At 41.0% G+C, this 23,067-nt stretch overlaps 1 protein-coding gene across 1 annotated transcript in view; it reads right to left on the bottom strand.

Moving 5' to 3' along the window:
* Window positions 1-10,401: 10,401 nt before the first annotated feature.
* The window catches only part of LOC129717860 (uncharacterized), an 88,922-nt gene continuing 76,256 nt past the window's right edge, over window positions 10,402-23,067 (bottom strand). Inside the window, exons 3-5 of the mRNA XM_055668090.1 lie at window positions 12,520-12,673; window positions 12,184-12,459; window positions 10,402-12,126 (exon numbers count right to left, since the gene is read on the bottom strand). Of these exons, the coding sequence (XP_055524065.1) occupies window positions 10,694-12,126; window positions 12,184-12,459; window positions 12,520-12,673 (1,863 nt within the window). The 3' untranslated portion in view covers window positions 10,402-10,693. The remainder of the gene's footprint in view (window positions 12,127-12,183; window positions 12,460-12,519; window positions 12,674-23,067) is intronic.

Genomic DNA, 23,067 nt, shown 5'->3' with positions numbered 1-23,067 from the left:
ATTTGGGATCATTTTCTTTGTTTGCCTTTTCTGACCTTAAGAAGGCGATTTCGGCTATTCTGAGCTCAATTTGGGACCATTTTCTTTGTTGGCCTTTTCTGGCTTTTTGAAGGCGCTTTCGGCTATTCTGAGCTCAATTTGGGATCATTTTCTTTGTTGGCCTTTTCTGGCCTTTAGAAGGCGATTTCGGCTATTCTGAGCTCAATTTGGGATCAATTTCTTTTTTGGCCTTTTCTGGCCTTTAGAAGGCGATTTCGGCTATTCTGAGCTCAATTTGGGATCATTTTAATTTTTGGCCTTATCTGGCCTTTAGAAGGCGATTTCGGCTATTCTGAGCTCAATTTGGGATCATTTTCTTTGTTGGCCTTTTCTGGCCTTTAGAAGGCGATTTCGGCTATTCTGAGCTCAATTTGGGATCATTTTCTTTTTTGGCCTTTTCTGGCCTTTAGAAGGCGATTTCGGCCATTCTGAGCTCAATTTGGGATCATTTTTTTTGGCCTTTTCTGGCCTTTAGAAGGCGGTTTCGGCCATTCTGAGCTCAATTTTGAATCATTTTCTTCTTTGGCCTTTCCTGGCCTTTAGAATGCGATTTCGGCCTTTCTGAGCTCAATTTGGGATCATTTTCTTTGTTGGCCTTTTCTGGCCTTTAGAAGGCGATTTCGGCCATTCTGAGCTCAATTTGGGATCATCTTCTTTTTTGGCCTTTTCTGGCCTTTAGAAGGCGATTTCGGCTATTCTGAGCTCAATTTGGGATCATTTTCTGTTTTGGCCTTTTCTGGCCTTTAGAAGGCGATTTCGGCTATTCTGAGCTCAATTTGGGATCATTTTCTTTGTTGGCCTTTTCTGGCCTTTAGAAGGCGATTTCGGCTATTCTGAGCTCAATTTGGGATCATTTTCTTTGTTGACCTTTTCTGGCCTTTGAAAGGCGATTTCGGCTATTCTGAGCTCAATTTGGGATCATTTTCTTCTTTGGCCTTTTCTGGCCTTTAGAAGGCGATTTCGGCCATTCTGAGCTCAATTTGGGATCATTTTCTTTTTTGGCCTTTTCTGGCCTTTAGAAGGCGATTTCGGCTATTCTGAGCTCAATTTGGGATCATTTGCTTTGTTGGCCTTTTCTGGCCTTTTGAAGGCGATTTCGGCCATTCTGAGCTCAATTTGGGATCAATTGCTTTTTAGCCTTTTCTGGCTTTTCGAAGGCGATTTCGGCTATTCTGAGCTCAATTTGGGATCATTTTCTTTGTTGGCCTTATCTGGCCTTTAGAAGGCGCTTTCGGCTATTCTGAGCTCAATTTGGGATCATTTTCTTTGTTGGCCTTTTCTGGCCTTTAGAAGGCGATTTCGGCTATTCTGAGCTCAATTTGGGATCAATTGCTTTTTAGCCTTTTCTGGCTTTTAGAAGGCGATTTCGGCTATTCTGAGCTCAATTTGGGATCATTTTCTTTTTTGGCCTTATCTGGCCTTTAGAAGGCGCTTTCGGCTATTCTGAGCTCAATTTGGGATCATTTTCTTTGTTGGCCTTTTCTGGCCTTTAGAAGGCGATTTCGGCTATTCTGAGCTCAATTTGGGATCAATTGCTTTTTAGCCTTTTCTGGCTTTTAGAAGGCGATTTCGGCTATTCTGAGCTCAATTTGGGATCATTTTCTTTTTTGGCCTTATCTGGCCTTTAGAAGGCGGTTTCGGCTATTCTGAGCTCAATTTGGGATCATTTTCTTTTTTGGCCTTATCTGGCCTTTAGAAGGCGCTTTCGGCTATTCTGAGCTCAATTTGGGATCATTTTCTTTGTTGGCCTTTTCTGGCCTTTAGAAGGCGATTTCGGCTATTCTGAGCTCAATTTGGGATCATTTTCTTTGTTAGCCTTTTCTGGCCTTTAGAAGGCGATTTCGGCTATTCTGAGCTCAATTTGGGATCATTTTCTTCGTTGGCCTTTTCTGGCCTTTAGAAGGCGATTTCGGCTATTCTGAGCTCAATTTGGGATCATTTTCTGTTTTGGCCTTTTCTGGCCTTTAGAAGGCGATTTCGGCTATTCTGAGCTCAATTTGGGATCATTTTCTTTGTTGGCCTTTTCTGGCCTTTAGAAGGCGATTTCGGCTATTCTGAGCTCAATTTGGGATCATTTTCTTTGTTGGCCTTTTCTGGCCTTTGAAAGGCGATTTCGGCTATTCTGAGCTCAATTTGGGATCATTTTCTTCTTTGGCCTTTTCTGGCCTTTAGAAGGCGATTTCGGCTATTCTGAGCTCAATTTGGGATCATTTTCTTTGTTGGCCTTTTCTGGCCTTTAGAAGGCGATTTCGGCCATTCTGAGCTCAATTTGGGATCATTTTCTTTGTTGGCCTTTTCTGGCCTTTAGAAGGCGGTTTCGGCCATTCTGAGCTCAATTTTGAATCATTTTCTTCTTTGGCCTTTCCTGGCCTTTAGAAGGCGATTTCGGCCTTTCTGAGCTCAATTTGGGATCATTTTCTTTGTTGGCCTTTTCTGGCCTTTAGAAGGCGATTTCGGCCATTCTGAGCTCAATTTGGGATCATCTTCTTTGTTGGCCTTTTCTGACCTTTAGAAGGCGATTTCGGCTATTCTGAGCTCAATTTGGGATCATTTGCTTTGTTGGCCTTTTCTGGCCTTTAGAAGGCGATTTCGGCTATTCTGAGCTCAATTTGGGATCATTTTCTTTGTTGGCCTTTTCTGGCCTTTTGAAGGCGGTTTCGGCCATTCTGAGCTCAATTTGGGATCAATTGCTTTTTAGCCTTTTCTGGCTTTTCGAAGGCGATTTCGGCTATTCTGAGCTCAATTTGGGATCATTTTCTTTTTTGGCCTTATCTGGCCTTTAGAAGGCGCTTTCGGCTATTCTGAGCTCAATTTGGGATCATTTTCTTTGTTGGCCTTATCTGGCCTTTAGAAGGCGCCTTCGGCTATTCTGAGCTCAATTTGGGATCATTTTCTTTGTTGGCCTTTTCTGGCCTTTAGAAGGCGATTTCGGCTATTCTGAGCTCAATTTGGGATCAATTGCTTTTTAGCCTTTTCTGGCTTTTAGAAGGCGATTTCGGCTATTCTGAGCTCAATTTGGGATCATTTTCTTTGTTGGCCTTATCTGGCCTTTAGAAGGCGCCTTCGGCTATTCTGAGCTCAATTTGGGATCATTTTCTTTGTTGGCCTTTTCTGGCCTTTAGAAGGCGATTTCGGCTATTCTGAGCTCAATTTGGGATCAATTGCTTTTTAGCCTTTTCTGGCTTTTAGAAGGCGATTTCGGCTATTCTGAGCTCAATTTGGGATCATTTTCTTTGTTGGCCTTATCTGGCCTTTAGAAGGCGGTTTCGGCTATTCTGAGCTCAATTTGGGATCATTTTCTTTGTTGGCCTTTTCTGGCCTTTAGAAGGCGATTTCGGCCTTTCTGAGCTCAATTTGGGATTATTTTCTTTTTTGGCCTTTTCTGGCCTTAAGAAGGCGATTTCGGCTATTCTGAGCTCAATTTGGGATCATTTTCTTTGTTTGCCTTTTCTGACCTTAAGAAGGCGATTTCGGCTATTCTGAGCTCAATTTGGGACCATTTTCTTTGTTGGCCTTTTCTGGCTTTTTGAAGGCGCTTTCGGCTATTCTGAGCTCAATTTGGGATCATTTTCTTTGTTGGCCTTTTCTGGCCTTTAGATGGTGATTTCGGCTATTCTGAGCTAAATTTGGGATCAATTTCTTTTTTGGCCTTTTCTGGCCTTCAGAAGGCGATTTCGGCTCAATTTGGGATCATTTTAATTTTTGGCCTTTTCTGGCCTTTAGAAGGCGATTTCGGCCTTTCTGAGCTCAATTTGGGATCATTTTCTTTGTTGGCCTTTTCTGGCCTTTAGAAGGCGATTTCGGCTATTCTGAGCTCAACTTGGGATCATTTTCTTTTTTGGCCTTTTCTGGCCTTTAGAAGGCGATTTCGGCCATTCTGAGCTCAATTTGGGATCATTTTTTTTTGGCCTTTTCTGGCCTTTAGAAGGCGGTTTCGGCCATTCTGAGCTCAATTTTGAATCATTTTCTTCTTTGGCCTTTCCTGGCCTTTAGAAGGCGATTTCGGCCTTTCTGAGCTCAATTTGGGATCATTTTCTTTGTTGGCCTTTTCTGGCCTTTAGAAGGCGATTTCGGCCATTCTGAGCTCAATTTGGGATCATCTTCTTTTTTGGCCTTTTCTGGCCTTTAGAAGGCGATTTCGGCTATTCTGAGCTCAATTTGGGATCATTTTCTTCGTTGGCCTTTTCTGGCCTTTAGAAGGCGATTTCGGCTATTCTGAGCTCAATTTGGGATCATTTTCTGTTTTGGCCTTTTCTGGCCTTTAGAAGGCGATTTCGGCTATTCTGAGCTCAATTTGGGATCATTTTCTTTGTTGGCCTTTTCTGGCCTTAAGAAGGCGATTTCGGCTATTCTGAGCTCAATTTGGGATCATTTTCTTTGTTGGCCTTTTCTGGCCTTTGAAAGGCGATTTCGGCTATTCTGAGCTCAATTTGGGATCATTTTCTTCTTTGGCCTTTTCTGGCCTTTAGAAGGCGATTTCGGCCATTCTGAGCTCAATTTGGGATCATTTTCTTTTTTGGCCTTTTCTGGCCTTTAGAAGGCGATTTCGGCTATTCTGAGCTCAATTTGGGATCATTTGCTTTGTTGGCCTTTTCTGGCCTTTAGAAGGCGATTTCGGCTATTCTGAGCTCAATTTGGGATCATTTTCTTTGTTGGCCTTTTCTGGCCTTTTGAAGGCGCTTTCGGCTATTCTGAGCTCAATTTGGGATCATTTTCTTTGTTGTCCTTTTCTGGCCTTTAGAAGGCGATTTCGGCTATTCTGAGCTCAATTTGGGATCAATTGCTTTTTAGCCTTTTCTGGCTTTTAGAAGGCGATTTCGGCTATTCTGAGCTCAATTTGGGATCATTTTCTTTTTTGGCCTTATCTGGCCTTTAGAAGGCGCTTTCGGCTATTCTGAGCTCAATTTGGGATCATTTTCTTTGTTGGCCTTTTCTGGCCTTTAGAAGGCGATTTCGGATATTCTGAGCTCAATTTGGGATCAATTGCTTTTTAGCCTTTTCTGGCTTTTAGAAGGCGATTTCGGCTATTCTGAGCTCAATTTGGGATCATTTTCTTTTTTGGCCTTATCTGGCCTTTAGAAGGCGGTTTCGGCTATTCTGAGCTCAATTTGGGATCATTTTCTTTGTTGGCCTTTTCTGGCCTTCAGAAGGCGATTTCGGCCTTTCTGAGCTCAATTTGGGATTATTTTCTTTTTTGGCCTTTTCTGGCCTTTAGAAGGCGATTTCGGCTATTCTGAGCTCAATTTGGGATCATTTTCTTTGTTTGCCTTTTCTGACCTTAAGAAGGCGATTTCGGCTATTCTGAGCTCAATTTGGGACCATTTTCTTTGTTGGCCTTTTCTGGCTTTTTGAAGGCGCTTTCGGCTATTCTGAGCTCAATTTGGGATCATTTTCTTTGTTGGCCTTTTCTGGCCTTTAGAAGGCGATTTCGGCTATTCTGAGCTCAATTTGGGATCAATTTCTTTTTTGGCCTTTTCTGGCCTTTAGAAGGCGATTTCGGCTATTCTGAGCTCAATTTGGGATCATTTTCTTTGTTGGCCTTTTCTGGCCTTTAGAAGGCGATTTCGGCTATTCTGAGCTCAATTTGGGATCATTTTCTGTTTTGGCCTTTTCTGGCCTTTAGAAGGCGATTTCGGCTATTCTGAGCTCAATTTGGGATCATTTTCTTTGTTGGCCTTTTCTGCCCTTTAGAAGGCGATTTCGGTCATTCTAAGCTCAATTTGGGATCATTTTCTTTGTTGGCTGTTCTGGCCTTTTGAAGGCGATTTCGGCCATTCTGAGCTCAATTTGGGATCATTTTTTTGGGCCTTTAGAAGGCGATTTCGGCTATTCTGAGTTCAATTTGGGATCATTTTCTTTGTTGGCTGTTCTGGCCTTTTGAAGGCGATTTCGGCTATTCTGAGCTCAATTTGGGATCATTTTCTGTTTTGGCCTTTTCTGGCCTTTAGAAGGCGATTTCGGCTATTCTGAGCTCAATTTGGGATCATTTTCTTTGTTGGCCTTTTCTGCCCTTTAGAAGGCGATTTCGGTCATTCTAAGCTCAATTTGGGATCATTTTCTTTGTTGGCTGTTCTGGCCTTTTGAAGGCGATTTCGGCCATTCTGAGCTCAATTTGGGATCATTTTTTTTGGCCTTTAGAAGGCGATTTCGGCCATTCTGAGCTCAATTTGGGATCATTTTCTTTTTTGGCCTTTTCTGGCCTTTAGAAGGCGATTTCGGCCATTCTGAGCTCAATTTGGGATCATTTTCTTTTTTGGCCTTTTCTGGCCTTTAGAAGGCGATTTCGGTGATTCTGAGCTCAATTTGGGATCATTTTCTTTGTTGGCCTTTTCTGGCCTTTTGAAGGCGATTTCGGCCATTCTGAGCTCAATTTGGGATCATTTTTTTTGGGCCTTTAGAAGGCGATTTCGGCCATTCTGAGCTCAATTTGGGATCATTTTCTTTTTTGGCCTTTTCTGCCCTTTAGAAGGCGATTTCGGTGATTCTGAGCTCAATTTGGGATCATTTTCTAATTTGGCCTTTTCTGGCCTTTAGAAGGCGATTTCGGCCATTCTGAGCTCAATTTGGGATCATTTTCTTTTTTGGCCTTTTCTGCCCTTTAGAAGGCGATTTCGGCTATTCTGAGCTCAATTTGGGATCATTTTCTTTTTTGGCCTTTTCTGGCCTTTAGAAGGCGATTTCGGTCATTCTAAGCTCAATTTGGGATCATTTTCTTTGTTGGCTGTTCTGGCCTTTTGAAGGCGATTTCGGCCATTCTGAGCTCAATTTGGGATCATTTTTTTTGGGCCTTCAGAAGGCGATTTCGGCTATTCTGAGTTCAATTTGGGATCATTTTCTTTGTTGGCTGTTCTGGCCTTTTGAAGGCGATTTCGGCTATTCTGAGCTCAATTTGGGATCATTTTCTGTTTTGGCCTTTTCTGGCCTTTTGAAGGTGATTTCGGCCATTCTGAGCTCAATTTGGGATCATTTGCTTTGTTGACTGTTCTGGCCTTTAGAAGGCGATTTCGGCTTTTCTGAGCTCAATTTGGGATCATTTTTTTTGGCCTTTAGAAGGCGATTTCGGCCATTCTGAGCTCAATTTGGGATCATTTTCTTTTTTGGCCTTTTCTGCCCTTTAGAAGGCGATTTCGGTCATTCTGAGCTCAATTTGGGATCATTTTCTTTGTTGGCTGTTCTGGCCTTTTGAAGGCGATTTCGGCCATTCTGAGCTCAATTTGGGATCATTTTTTTTGAGCCTTTAGAAGGCGATTTCGGCCATTCTGAGCTCAATTTGGGATCATTTTCTAATTTGGCCTTTTCTGGCCTTTAGAAGGCGATTTCGGCCATTCTGAACTCAATTAGGGATCATATTCTTTTTTGGCCTTTAGAAGGCGATTTCGGCTATTCTGAGCTCAATTTGGGATCATTTTCTTTTTTGGCCTTTTTTGGCTTTTAGCAGGCGATTTCGGCCATTCTGAGCTCAATTTGGGATCATATTCTTTTTTGGCCTTTTCTGGCCTTTAGAAGGCGATTTCGGCTATTCTGAGCTCAATTTGGGATCATTTTCTTTTTTGGCCTTTTCTGGCCTTTAGAAGACGATTTCGGCCATTCTGAGCTCAATTTGGGATCATTTTGTTTTTTGGCCTTTAGAAGGCGATTTCGGCCATTCTGAGCTCAATTTGGGATCATTTTGTTTTTTGGCCTTTCCTGGCTTTTAGCAGGCGATTTCGGCCATTCTGAGCTCAATTTGGGATCATATTCTTTTTTGGCCTTTAGAAGGCGATTTCGGCTATTCTGAGCTCAATTTGTGATCATTTTTTTGGGCCTTTAGAAGGCGATTTCGGCCATTCTGAGCTCAATTTGGGATTATTTTCTGATTGACCTTTTCTGGCCTTTTGAAGGCGATTTCGGCCATTCTGAGCTCAATTTGGGATCATTTTTTTTTGGGCCTTTAGAAGGCGATTTCGGCTATTCTGAGCTCAATTTGGGATCATTTTCTTTTTTGGCCTTTTCTGGCCTTTAGAAGGCGATTTCGGCCATTCTGAGCTCAATTTGGGATCATTTTGTTTTTTGGCCTTTAGAAGGCGATTTCGGCCATTCTGAGCTCAATTTGGGATCATTTTGTTTTTTGGCCTTTTCTGGCTTTTAGCAGGCGATTTCGGCCATTCTGAGCTCAATTTGGGATCATTTTCTTTTTTGGCCTTTAGAAGGCGATTTCGGCTATTCTGAGCTCAATTTGTGATCATTTTTTTGGGCCTTTAGAAGGCGATTTCGGCCATTCTGAGCTCAATTTGGGATCATTTTCTGATTGGCCTTTTCTGGCCTTTTGAAGGCGATTTCGGCCATTCTGAGCTCAATTTGGGATCATTTTTTTTGGGCCTTTAGAAGGCGATTTCGGCTATTCTGAGCTCAATTTGGGATCATTTTCTTTTTTGGCCTTTTCTGGCCTTTAGAAGGCGATTTCGGCCATTCTGAGCTCAATTTGGGATCATTTTCTTTTTTGGCCTTTTTTGGCTTTTAGAAGGCGATTTCGGCCCTGCTGAGCTCAATTTGGGATCATTTTCTTTTTTGGCCTTTTCTGGCCTTTAGAAGGCGATTTCGGCTATTCTGAGCTCAATTTGGGATCATTTTCTTTGTTGGCCTTTGCTGGCCTTTAGAAGGCGATTTCGGCCATTCTGAGCTCAATTTGGGATCATTTTTTTTTTGCCTTTTCTGGCCTTTAGAAGGCGATTTCGGCTATTCTGAGCTCAATTTGTGATCATTTTTTTTTGCCTTTAGAAGGCGATTTCGGCTATTCTGAGCTCAATTTGGGATCATTTTCTTTTTTGGCCTTTTCTGGCCTTAAGAAGGCGATTTCGGCCATTCTGAGCTCAATTTGGGATCATTTTCTTTTTTGGCCTTTCGAAGGCGATTTCGGCCATTCTGAGCTCAATTTGGCATCATGTTTTCTTTTTCTTTTGCATGCTGGTTTACGGTAGTTCGATATATTTGTCACACGATATCCGTTTTCGACGCGGCGGGGTACCGTTCTACGTATGCGCTCACTTCTAAATGAAGTAGCCTCACTGTTTTTGCCATCACGGTTAAAGTTCGAGTCTGATTTTGTCTACTGACTCATGGGTTACTATGATTGATGCTACATGCTTGGGGCAAGACACTACTGATATATTGCGAAATAGTTTTTATATTCAATAGAGTAATTGTTCCATTATTCATCTCATTAAGCCGATATTCACGAAGAATGCACGGATTAAACATCAAATTTTCACGAAATCATTGACCAAATGCTCTTATGGAATCGCCCAGTATTGGAAATTCAGTAAATTTAGCTTAATTTATCCTGAATTTTGTAAAACAAACCATTTTTCGCAACGCTCCCATATTCATCTCAAAACTTATATCAATGCTCAATTATTCATCACACTGTTAATCATGAATGAATTACACTTCTTTGAATGAACGTAGCCGCAAACCGGCATGGTAAGTTACCTTGGTATCCGATGTAGTTGTTTACGTGCAAAATCGGTAACCCAGGTAACCACTGTAGTGCTGTCGATTTCTGTCAATTATGTCGGGATAATTCAACATTTTCAGTATGATCTTCTCGTATTAACAGAAACTGATTTGGTAGTTGATTTTCTTCAACGCAGTGAGATGATTCGTGCTTGTGAAGTACAAGGGATATAACTCTCACTCGTTTTGTTTACATTTAGATACGACCTTATCACAAAGTAGTCAAGAATTCTGAGTTCAATCTACCTTTAGTTTAAGAATTTCGGATAGAATCATTACCACTGTTTTATTTTTCTATACAATACTGTTTATGGGTGTGTCTGTGTGTGTGATTGTGTTTGTTCAACTATCGATAACGGTTTTTTTTTTTCAAATCCATCTCATCTACAAACCGGCTTACTAGCTATGAGTGTATTGTTCCAGTAGTTGACAGTCGCATATCTGTCTGGGCGCTCGTTTGACGCCCAACCAACCGCAGATCCACCAACCAGGGGAACAAACTTGATAATAAATTAAATAACTTAGACTTTCTTCCTTAACTGTGTGTGTTTTGCGTTTTCACTGTTGCTGAAAAGTTTCACTTTAAAACTATACTGATTGAGCATTTCTCCCTTAATCTCCGTATACTTCTCCTCCTTCTGCTACTCTTTTACAACGGCTTAAAACAAAAAAAAATATTGCCACAAAATTTATCGCTACTGCATACTCGCTCTCTCTACGATTAAACTTAACCAAAATGAACTATTTAACCTTAACAGTGTATATAGAATAATCTTTGTTCTCTCTTCTATTAGTTATCTTCGCGGCAAAATTGTTGCTGCACTCGCTTCGAAGATAGTTAAATCAGGTTGAGCAAATGTAGGATAGTGGAAAAAAAAATCAACAAAAAAATGCACCGCTAACTTCGATGCTTTTTTCAAGAACAACCCTCGTGTTTTTTTTTGCTTACAATCTAGCGTCTTTTTTTCCTTCACTGCGATTTACGCTCTCTTTCTTTCTGCTTCATCAGCTGCTGGGTGCGTTTTTAAATAAATATTGCAATGAACCCGAAAGAGCGAATGTGATGTGTGACATTTTCACAACTTCGACACCCCGGACACTAATCAAATGCGGTCTTGTGTCATGATTTAACTTCCTGTTTCCCTTTCTAACAGAGACAATTTCACTGAGCCGTCGTGCTGATGTCTAGTGAGCTGCGTGCCCCGCTGGACGCGGCCAGTGAAGCTGCGGCAGCAGCAGCAGCCGCTTGCTGCTGTCTCGATCGGAACAGTCTCAGCGTCATCCAGGTGGCAAAGTTGTTCGGTGGTAGATGGCCCGGTGTGGCCCCACCCTGCTGCTGCTGTTGTTTGGCCATCTCTTTCTGCAGCTGGTACCGATAGAGCAGGGAGCCCGCTATCAGGGCCGATATGATGGTGGCCGAGATGACCAGGATGAATAGGATACTGAAGCCGGGGACTGGCATGCAGATACCGTAGACGACCTCTTCGGCGATCTTACCCTGGAATACGGTCACGGCTTCCTGTTTGGTGTCCGGGTTGAAGGCCAGATCGGCTTCCGAGATTACCTCGTAAATGCCACTGACACCAACGTCCGCCGAACGGATCTTGCGATCGGTGATTTTGATCGAGCGACGGGCACGACTGTGCGGAAGGTCGTTCTGATACTTTGGATTCCGGACATCGTCGGCGTCTAGGTTGAGGGCACGGGGACCGGCGACGGCCGGTAGTCCCATACGCTTTTCGGCGTCCATCTGACGCGGTCCGTGAGGGAATTTCTCGTCTTCTGGGGTGGATTTCAGGGGTTGTTTTTGTGGTGGTGGAGGTGGTGGTGGTTGATGCATTTGGGGAGGTTGTTTTTTCAACAACTCGGCTGGCATCATCGAGTGGTCGTTGAGGAAGAGCGATTCGAGCTCATCGATTGAAGAATCCCGGAGCGGTTGGTGATGGTGGTACTGCAGATATCCGCTGTCTTTCTTTTTCTGGATCATTGGGATTAGAGGTTTTTTGGCTGGGCCTGGTGGTGGTGGTGGCGGAGGTGGAGATTGGTTGAAGTTCTTGTCGGTGTGGATGATGTCATCGTAGAATACGTCCTGTTGGTTGTTGATGCTGGTGTCTTCTTCGGCGGAATCCTGCAGAACGTCATTGCTGTTCTGATGGTTGTCCAGGGTGTCCTTTCGCTCGAGTAGATCGTGATGTTTGGAACCGGGACCGGCACTGTGCTGGCAGTGATCCAAGCAACCGTGGCGACAGATTTCTACCTTACACTTGATGTGGACGCTGAGTGCGTCAGGGAATTTGAACGCATGGAAGAAGGCGTATGTGATTACGGAAGCCTTATCATCTGGAGCGCGTGCCTTGAGGAAGCGGGAGATCATCTTCGGTCGCAGAACGCATCCGTACTCATCGGAGAGTTTAATGAGGTGACCAGCGCCATCGGATGCGATGCAGGATTTAACTCGCATGTCGAACTCCCCCCGGAAGTCGTTTATTGCAACAACAAGCGTCATGGTCGATCCCAGTGGAACAATCCCACTGACGGCGGGAGCCCATGGTCCTTTACCCTGTTGAATCTCCATCCAGCAGTCAACGTTGTCACCTAAAAGTAGGGCGGGAAATTAACCTTTGATTGGAGGGTTTGAATCGTTCAACTTACCTCGGAAATCCAGCTGGATCACGTCTAGATCGGCAATCACCATCGGAGGCTTGGAGGCTGTCTTCTCGTAGTCGTTGAACCATTCGCAACGCAACCGCTTTGCTTCGTCCCAAACTTCGAGCAGATCCTTGTCATATTGGACGACGACTGTGTTCTCGTAGAACTGACCGTTGAGATCCGGTTTGGTACCGCAGCGCGAGTACGAAATGCGGAACGTGAAAAACGTTTTCCCGGTAGAAGGTGGAACATAGATGCAACGTGGGTCACTGTGTTGACCTGATTGGAGGAAAAAAAAATGTTTAAGGTGATGAACCCGTCTATCCAAAAGAAGCTTACCTTTCGAACTGACAATCCCCTCGAACGGCGCTGAGAAGGACAAATGCACATCCATGTGGTCCTTACCGCACATCACTTCCAGGGCGGTAATTTGTGGCATCCCATCCGGTCGTTCCACTGGCCATATTTCGTTCGCCGGAGCGGCAACATTGAACTGTGCGGAAGAGAAATTGAAAACCGTTCATTAGTTTCAATTTACTAAAAACCCATTTCACACGACAAATCGATTGAAATTCAGTCAATAGAAATCAATTCCAAGCGCGAAAAAAAGGGGGGGGGGGTGCTTAAATGGACTCGAGCGTACGTAAAATCTCGATTTCTCCCGCACACAATAGAACAAATGCGACCAATTTCCAAAAGTCCATTAAAATTTACTTCGCTCGTTATCTCGGCACCTTTTCACCGCGCCGGCCCCTCTTCCCTATACAACAGCATGGACGAAAGTGAAAAAAAAGTGAAGAAGGTAAAACATCCGAGAATACACGCAGCAGCAGCCTCTCCGCACTTAGGTTCGTGGGCTAGCAGCAGCACACTTTCCATTTTTTTTCCATCGAGGGCACCGGCCTGCCGTTCCTTTCAGTGATAAAACGTTATTTAAAACTGAGACACAAAAACAATAAAAAACAACATGCCGAAAGAATTTCGGTTTAAACTCCCGCCACGTGTGTTTCACCTGTCCTTCCTTCTTTCGAAAAGGTTCGAAATATTTTATATTTTCCACATCATCACCGCATCGAGCGAGTGTAAAGAAGCAGGAGGCAAAAATTCCAATCGTTCACCCCCGAGGGCACAGGTTCAGAATTCCGAGTCCGTTCACTCGTTCGTGGGACACTTGTATGAATCGACAGGTTATTTTTTTTTTCACGAAAAAAAAAGTTAACTCATTTGCTGCCACTTGTTTGTTTTTTTTTCTTTCTCTCTTACCGAGGAAGTGCAGTAACACGTAGTGCGAACATATTTTCACAAATGAAATAACAAAAGAACTAAACGCACCGATAAGTGATGAACCCCGTCGGTCGTGGCCGTTGACAACGATTTCTACTTGCAAACGCCACGTATTTGGTTTAAATGGGATTCACTCTCCGAACGATTAACATTTTTTTTTATTTTTTAGGTTTCAGTGTGGAAGTGTATTTAAAATGGAATAGATTTTAACACAACTAAATGATGTAAAAATAGGTATGATATACATTCATTTCTATGAATAGGATAAATCGCTCGCAATGAAATGGAGTTTCTGCAATTGCAGAACAGTTTAATGTTGCAACGCTCATTAACCTCACTTTTTCTACCGTTTTCAACGATTGAACAGGGATATTTTTGACATAATTATTATGGAATCCTGCTAAATTATTTTAAAGCAATAAAGCATGAGCATGAGCATGATTGACCGCCCGCGGTTGCTACTCCGTTATTGCCAGATCAGCTGTAATAACACAGAGAACCAGCGGATGATGTTTGGGATCACATTCATCCTCAATGTGTTAAAACTGGTGACCTTAATCTTTATATTAGGCAATACCAGCGCCGGCCGCATCCGAAAGCAGGTCAAAGAAGGAGTATGTATAGGAACATGTTGACGTGATACTCGCTTTGTTGGAAGCCGAGAACATCTCTGCACTTCCACGAGAAATCACTGGGATGTTGGAGGTGAGGGAAGGGTTTGCAGCTGGGTTCGTTTTGGTAAACGATGCGCTAATTTCGAGCACCGGGTTCATAATACCAAATATCGCGCACGCAAGGATACCGGACCTATAACCTAATCAAGACAGACTCAATAATTATATTCACCGCGAAAATTAAAACGGGTTCCGAACTCATTCTGTTTGATGATGTAACACTGAAAAAACGAAACGCACGCGACCTATAATTGAACGCACACTGGACCTATAATTGAGTTGATCCCGGACCTACAATTGAATTGAGACAACTCAAATGTTCGGACATCTCCTTACGAGGTCATGATGTAACTGTAACCGTATGTAACCGTGAAACCGAAACGTATTCATTGATTTATACTAGTCAACTATATAATGTTACTAAAGCTACGAGTCACGAAAGTTGTATCCACGTTAATGCCCCTCCACTCCTATGTTGTGTTGAAGTGACCCTTTTGGCTACCAACAACTATTACGCGTTGATGATCAATCTGTAGAAAATACGATCTCATGGATGGTATCGACGCGGAGTATCCAGATATTTGGTCACCAGCACATCTGGCTTTATGCCTAATAAATTCCTCGTATACTGTTAGTCTATTTAAAAAAAAAACTATTTCATGATTTGAGACCGATTAAAACACGAAAGACCATGGAAAAATGTGTGTGGTTTACTTGGAAGAAATACAAAATTTATAATTTCGTTCATGGAATCGAATTAAACCAACAAGCAATAAGTATGTTGTTGGGGCCACGTACACGTGTGCGTGGTTTGTATCATAGAATATACAATTTCTATATAGCGCTTGAAGGAGTCCGTTGATACGATGAGTAACCTGTGACACCTGTTAAGTATGAAAACTGGCAGAGTTGCATGCATTCAAAGCCTTATAATTTGAAAAATGCAAATATACAACCATACATAAAACAAACAGTGTTTATTTACAAAGGGCCAAATCAATCACAATCCGAGTATACATGAGCTAGTTTCATTTCCACCTATAAGATTACACTATGGTGAACTGAGAGAAAAGTTTATTTGTAACAATATTTGCGCAAAAGCTAGAAAAATCATAAATTGCAAAACGGTAACGATCATATATTTCCTAATCTCGCGCGCGGTAAATAAATATTTGACTATATAGTTAGACAATCGATATGTAAGTGGAGCGGAATATTTAACTGACCGATTCTGGCTCATTCATATTTACTAACGTTCTGCTTATCACGTTCAAAGATTTTTAGCACGCGCTCATTACGGAAAATAGTACATTTCGGTAAGCCGAGCTCGAGCGATTGATCGAACGGCTCAAGAAAATGAACCACGGTTCTTTGCGCGCTAAAACGGATGGTTCGCCCGAGACCGAAGTTTACCGAAACAGCACGATCCATCAATCTCGCGAATAATTGTTAACTATGAGGCGTTTATTGAGACGGTGAGTGACTGGTTCAGAGCCGCTTTCGGTAAAAAAACTGTTTTGCCCACTTCTACTTCAGATTGCATGTAAAAGAACACAAACACCGATACTTATCTTCCAATTCCCTTCACATCTGTGACTCGTTGGGCCAGTGCGAGCAGCAGTCCCGGTAATTTGATACACACTATCCAGATATGCACACTACCACCACGAAACTGCGAAACAAAGAGCCGCGAGACAATAACAGAATCTAAAGTTTTCTGAACAATTTAACCAATTCCGCTAGAACAATCATAATTTCACCGATAAAACGCACTAAATCGATTTCACTACACTCGATTCCCGTTTCGTCCAATTTTTCTCCCGAAAACTAGGTATATGAATTTTTCATCATCTCTCGACGTTCAATTTTCCAACTTGTTCAACTCTTTCTACACACACAACACACAGTGATGAGAAGCAAACTAAAACCAGCTGCAAGCGACGGTGGCGTAGTACCACTCTATATGCTATTGCAGCCATTTTGTCAATCGATGTTTACGGCATTACTACACTCAATTGGTGGATGTTTCGCAACAAACATAACACAACAAGCCGCAAACTCTTCCAAAAAACACTTGTAAATTTAAAAAAATAAACGCACTTCGCGATAACATTTATAACGAACACGCACAACATTAAAGCAGTTTTCTTCCTATTATATAACACGCGAGCGAAAATTTGTACGAACTATTTCGGTCATGGCTTGCTCGAATCCCTCTAGGGATATCAAAATTATTTTAAAGCAATAAAATTGGGAAACAGCATACAATTTTTTAGCCCTATTAGGCTTTTTTCTGTTTATTTATGAGTTTAGCATATTGAGCTAATTCGGATACTTATTTTCGCTTATAGAAGCGTTTTTCGCCATTCGAGATATTATTCGCCGGGTTTCCCCTGGAAGCGTTTCTATTTTGGATTTTCCTGGTCTGAAGAGAAGTTTTTTCACCATTTAAAGCTCAATTAGGGATCATTTTTTACTAAGGTCTTTTCTGGTGTTTTATCGCAATTTTGTTACACAAAATGGGATTATATTTTACCTTCAGACGCGTTTGTTTTTCCCATTCTGAACCCAATTTAGAATCATATTTAACCCTTCTTCTGGCCTGTGTAAGCGTTTTCTCCCTCATTTGCTTCTTTTTATGATATTTTGTTGGAATTTTTCCATTGTATACTCCCAATTATGTGCCCAGTTTGGGATCACCTTTTGGCATCAATTTGATATTATTCAGGATTTTTTTCATTCTGAAGAAATGCTCTTTCGCCATTCCCTTAAAAAATAAACTTTCTTTGTCATTTGGGGCTCAAGTTGTGTGTTGTTGTTTTGGTCCACTATCTGGGATCATTTTTTTGGACGTAGAACCACGTCTACCAGAAAGACGTTGAACGAAAAACCGGAACAGTGGAAAAATCTGTCCAATTTGAAATGCTTATAAGTTGGTTAGTTTTTTACCGAGCCCTCCATTCGATTCGCAATCGATTGGAAAATTATCTACGCATCCGCTCAAATGCAGGAAATTGTAATATGATTACGCGAACTATTGTACTATTGAAAAATTATCAAACCTAGTTGAAACACAGATTTCGGCCTGTGATTGGACACTTAGTACTTGCTTTTCCAAAGATGGTAGACAGAATATAATACCTAGTTAATCAAGAATGTACCATTTGGGCTATATAAGAGCCTGCTTCTGCTCAAACAAATCATTTTACTATCGGATGGTGCGCAGCAGGTAGCAACAACGGCTCTTTCTACAGTGAAGCTTTGTCTTAGTTGGCTGTCGGTTCAGTCCACTGTGTTGTCGAAGTGCCTCACTTATACTTTCGGGTTAGCACAGAGATGCGACCCAAGAATGTAAATTATCACTCACGCTCATTTTTTGCAAGCCAATAGCTCGTTTGATAAGCACATTTTTGAAAAACTTTGTATGACGAACTCGAAGAGAGTAATGCTCGTACTCAAACACCGCAGCTGTTAGAGCACATTCAAGAGACTTTTCGCGATAATTTGTAAGACTGTGCGCTCACAGCTCTGGTGTTTGAGTACGAGCAATACTCACTTCGACAACGTTGTAGTACTGCTTGAGGACTTCAAGTTCGTCATACAAAGTTGTCCAGACTTGTGCTTATAAAATGAGCTATCGGTTTGCGAAAAAATGAGCGCGAGTAATAATTTATATCCTTGGCGATCAGCATCCAATCCAATTTTAAATTTATCACTGAATTGTCCTTTTAAGGACAAAATAACTAACTGATCAAAGATTGAATATTTTTTCAAAAGTAGGTTTGCGCTAGAATCAAAAGTGTAATGTTATTTTAACTAGCATGCACCATGACTGTTAAATCTTGTCTGCATCGCATAGTGTTTGTTCCGTTTCATTTCAGTGATGCCGTATTTTTTGTGCATATTTAAATTTGGTATCACATTAACTCCTCGTCTAGCTAAAATTTAAAAAAATATTCATTACACCCCAAGCATGGAAATTTTCAATCACTAGCAATATTTCATGCCAATGTGTTCTTTGATTCATCAGGTATCGTTCAATTGTTTCCACTCGCGTACAAGTTTTCCATAGAAACGCTGCTGATTGTTTTTCGCTTATAAAAGTTCCGAATACCATAGAAAAAGACTGAATGATACAAACACGATAGTATTTATTGTATCCAAGTTCACTTGCATTCAACGGTATCGCGAGAATCTTTGAGATTTCATCGCCAGTGATACAAAATTATGAATCCAAATGAACGTTAGATTGCGTTCAACTGTTTGCTTACCGGAGCAAGTAGGTATCATCAATGCTTACGGAAATGGTAGCATGGTGCATTAGCATGTGATATTTGAAATCACTAGGAAACGTCGCGGTATATCACGGTGAAAGCACGACGTGAAGTAGCCGAGTTACGCCTGCAAGCAACCAATATTTGAAAGAATCGTTCCGATCCCTCGAGTGCAATCGTTTACGATTCTTTCGTGAAACACTCGCTATGGGCAATACTGAAACAAAATCATCATCAAAGGTAGCTACTAATATTTCTTTGCTATAAGTTGTCTCTTGCATGCGTGAGAATGTGTAACTTTTAATAGCGATGGTTTGCTGGGATTGAAAGCTTATGAATAGCAAGTTCAGAAATGATACTTGAATGATTGTGATGCGACACGATTTTTTCCATCCTTGTTACACCCCATTCAAAACGGTGGCCTTAACAAAGACGATTGTGTTAATTTGACTTTACAGCATGAACTCCATCCTCATGTCTGTCAGCACGAACAGAATGTTGGGGCCCTTCAGCTTCATAGCTGCAGTATGTAACACGTAACAGCCTAACAAACTGTTGCGTTACTATCTGCCTCCATTTGACAGGAAACGAAAAAATCGCTTGTTTGGTCAACATGAAATGAGATTCGTTGTGTCTTGCGTCTAGCAAAACTTAACAAAAAGGATGAACCAGTTACAAAACGGGTGTGGCCTCTTACAACATCTCTTTGAGCTGTATATGTGAGAGCCTGCTTCTGCGCACACAAATCATTTTACTATCAGATGGTGCGACCGTCGGACATAATTCAGTAGCAGCGACAGCAGTGACGAAAGAAGCAACTTTCAACTCTTCTTATTTTTCTTCTTTCTACTTTTTAGAATTGTTTTTTTATTTTACTATTCTGATATAAGTTTGGGATAACTCTACACGCAAAAGTTGGATGGTGCGAAACCAGTACAAAATTGTGCGTCTTTAGCGCAATTGTTGATGTATTTCGGAACCAGTACAATGATTGCGTGTTGGGCATAACGCAATCAATGCTCTAGCGTTTCTTAAATGTATTTGCATCTCCAAACTACTACACCCAAACAGTTTCAACTGGTATCAAGCAGCATTGCAAAGCGAACGAGAAGCAAAACCTTTCTCCTCCTTTCTGCTTGAGGACGAGACATATGCTACGCTTTTCTAGTCTTTTGCACACACGCTTTTGAGATACTTTTTCTTCTTCATGCATTCCTCTGAATAGCAGCAAGCACGCACCGACAGTATGAGTAGGAGACTAACAATACTGGTATCAAGTATGTACAGCACGGGTGTCTCGCTCAGTTCGTGAAGCAACGAGATATCGCCTTGCGCGTCGCATAGTCTTGTCGCACATACATGGAAATTCTACGAGCGAGAGAGAAATTTCTCTCGTCGCTTGAGAAAAAAGCGCGTGCAGTCACTAATACACTCGACGTGAGGAATAAAGTGTCGGTGTATGATACATATTCTGATTTCATTCTATGTCAATGTATTCGCTGTACAACTGTTGCGTTATGCGTTTCACACATTTATTGTGCGATTTCTGTGCAACATTTGTGCGAATCGGGAAGACACAATGATTGTACAAGACTTCAACTTTTGCGTGTACTTTGGCCTCGTTGTGTGTGTGACCCTCATATGAAATTTGTCTGAACTGTAAACGCACTTTCGATCTTTTTTTACCTTCTCAATATTTTCGGAAGCGGCTTTCGTTATTCTTAATTTAAGATCTTATTTCTTGGACTTTTCTGTATTATGCGTTTATTTTTATTTTATTTATTTTCTGACTATTTTATAATTGGTTTTTCATGCTTTTTTTTTGTAACAGGCGGTTTTCACTATTCAACTTGCGATTTTTCTAGTCATCTAAAGAAGTTTTGGGTTTTTTTTTTCTGGCATTACGACTAAAAAACGAATTTCTTCGCCATTCTCAGTCTATTTGTGGACCTCTTCTTATCTATACAACCTTTTTTTCAATTTTTCGTTCTTAATCTGTGATTAGTTTTTTTTTTGTATTTTCTTTTCTTTTAGAAATATTTTTTCGGTGTTCTGGAAGGACGTTTAAAAGTTATAATCGTTGTCATTCTTCATGTGGTGTTTTTGTATTGCCTTTTCTGTCCTGTGGAAGCGGTTTTTGCCACCTCCAATTCGATTTAGAACCATTCAATGCCTTTTCTGACGTTTTTCCCATTTTGATTACAATAAGGAACCATTTTTGCCTCTAGAAGCTGGTTTTTACCATTCTATATTTGTTGTTTTGTTGTTGTTGCAATATGTAAGAGTTTTTTGGCTATTCTGAGCTTAGTTTGAGACAGATTTTGGTCTTATTAGGCCTTTGAAAGCATTATTGTTCCGTTCTGATCTTAAGTTGAGTTAACTTCTATGTTGGTCTTTTTTAACCACTCAAAAGCGGGCATATATCAAGATGGCTTGACAAAGTAATTTTTTTTTAGTTCTTTTATCACCAATATTTAGTGGTTAATTTGTGAGTTCGAAATCCAATTTGTGGTAATTTGTGGTTTCCGAGAAATTTTCAAAAAACTGAGTCACGCCATCTTGAAACTTGATTTTTCTTCAAATGATTCGAACAACGATGATATATAGATCAATCAAAAGCTCTTAATTTGTGGTTCACGAAAATGTAATTTTTAACGTCATAATTACTAGTGTTTGTACAGAAATTTGTGTTTTATTGTTCACGTAGTTCAACGTTTTGTTTATTTATTGATGACGCTGCTGTCCGCTAGTGGCGTTGGCTGTCTGCGGTGTTTGTCACTGCTATACTGAGCGTGCGTGTGGGGAATATGGTAAATATCGTGATTCGGGAAACTTAGCCAACACACTTGCATTACAGGTAGCTTAATGTGAAGGGAATATGTGTAAATTTGTTGTCAAAAAGGATCCCGGTAACGAAAATGTACTTTCAAAGGAAAGCAATCTAAATTCGACGGATTATTTTCCAGAACCAGTAGGAATGGCAAACAATAATTATCACTTTTTCATCACCTAGATCCTGAGAAATGTTTCGGAAATATTCAAACAAATATTCAAATAAGCTGCCGGGATCCAACTTAATGTTCCTCTTCTGTTTTTTTTTTCATGCATATGTGCTAACTTAGGGCTCATTCAAATAATACATAACGCGCTCAGGGGTGGGGGGGTATTCAGCGAAGCGTTACATTGCGTGTGGCAAACATGTAAAATTGCGTTACGTGGGGGTGGGTGGGTATTGAAAATTGCCAAATTCCGCGTTATGTAATATTTGAATGGTTCCTTATGAGCAAAGTAATAAAGAAGATGTCTGCTGTCCGCGGGTCTGTGAAGCTACTTGTGGCGCCGTCGCACAGAGGAGTACTTAGAACAAAAATCTGGCCAAAATAAGAAAAAAAATTTTTGTCGCTTTTTGGTGCCGCTATATTTTTTTCTGCAGCTTAAATAAATGCTTCACAATATACCATCACTCGATTAACGTTAAACGGTATTATCATATGCTGAGAGCGCTGTAAACATTGACAAGTTTTCAAGCATTTTTTGGGAATCGAACCAAGTTGGGCCAGGCGTCAAAAAAAATGACAATTGATCAGTATTATGCACCAAATGAATTCTTATGTTCAATGCTAATAAACCGGTTGATAAAAATTCCGATATTATGAATTATAGCTACTCTTAAGAAGTTTTCGCAATTAGTGATTTTTACGTATTTTCGAGCGTTTTCAATATTGAAAGAGTTATCAAATCTCGCGGAATCCGATCATATAATTATCGGGGGAATGGAAGTTCATAACATCACATCCTCGCGAATATCTCATCCGGTAACGTCCGGATTGACATTTGCGACCCGTTTGAAAAATGTTGTTCATGACATATTTTGACGAATACCTGCCTCATGCTTAAAACAGAGTTTAGGTTCAACAAATATTAAAGGAGATTAGTTAAGTGAATGAACTTCAACTAATTCAAGCTAACTTAAAATTAACTTGATGCACAGAATCAATAATCTAGGTAAATAACACTCCGTCCAAAGGCCTTTTTCAACCTACGTAGGTTCCACGAAGCATCATATAATCCATGAGCAACAAATTAAAATTCAAAATGAAGATATTTTGCTACATCATTTTTCTGGTAAATTCTTCGATTTGTTTCGCTGCCCGTTTTGCGAACACAAATTATACGAGCGTATTTCTTCATCTTTCCAATAACATTAGTGAAGCCACATAGGCTATGTAAATGTAAACATCAAGTTATGTGCGTGATATTTAGAGTTACTTTTTGATACAATACTCGAACCAGCCACTTCCACTTCTCACTCAAATATTTTCCAACATGTTACTAATCGGTAGCGAAAATAATTTAAATAATTTCGTAGCGAGGGCCCGTTCAAATATTACATAACGCAGTAGGGGGTGGGGGGTAATCTGTTTTTTGTTCCAAATGGTTACGCAAAGTTAGTGGGGGTGGGGGTTTTCAGAGTTGACGTTACGTGGTGGGAGAGGTTAATTTTTTATTCAGCCGTATGATTTATATTCGTTCATTACTCGAATACCCCGATTGAAAGTAAGTGATCAATACTACTTATACTGTATTATTCAAGCATTAATTTCTTTAAACCAATTACAGATGAACAAAGAAGAATTATATCAACGTCTGTATGA

The sequence above is a fragment of the Wyeomyia smithii genome, chromosome 1 (assembly GCF_029784165.1).
Source record: "Wyeomyia smithii strain HCP4-BCI-WySm-NY-G18 chromosome 1, ASM2978416v1, whole genome shotgun sequence".
Taxonomy (NCBI): Eukaryota; Metazoa; Arthropoda; class Insecta; order Diptera; family Culicidae; genus Wyeomyia; species Wyeomyia smithii.
The sequence above is the reverse complement of the archived record's forward strand: the minus strand, read 5'-3'. Positions and strand labels throughout refer to the sequence as shown.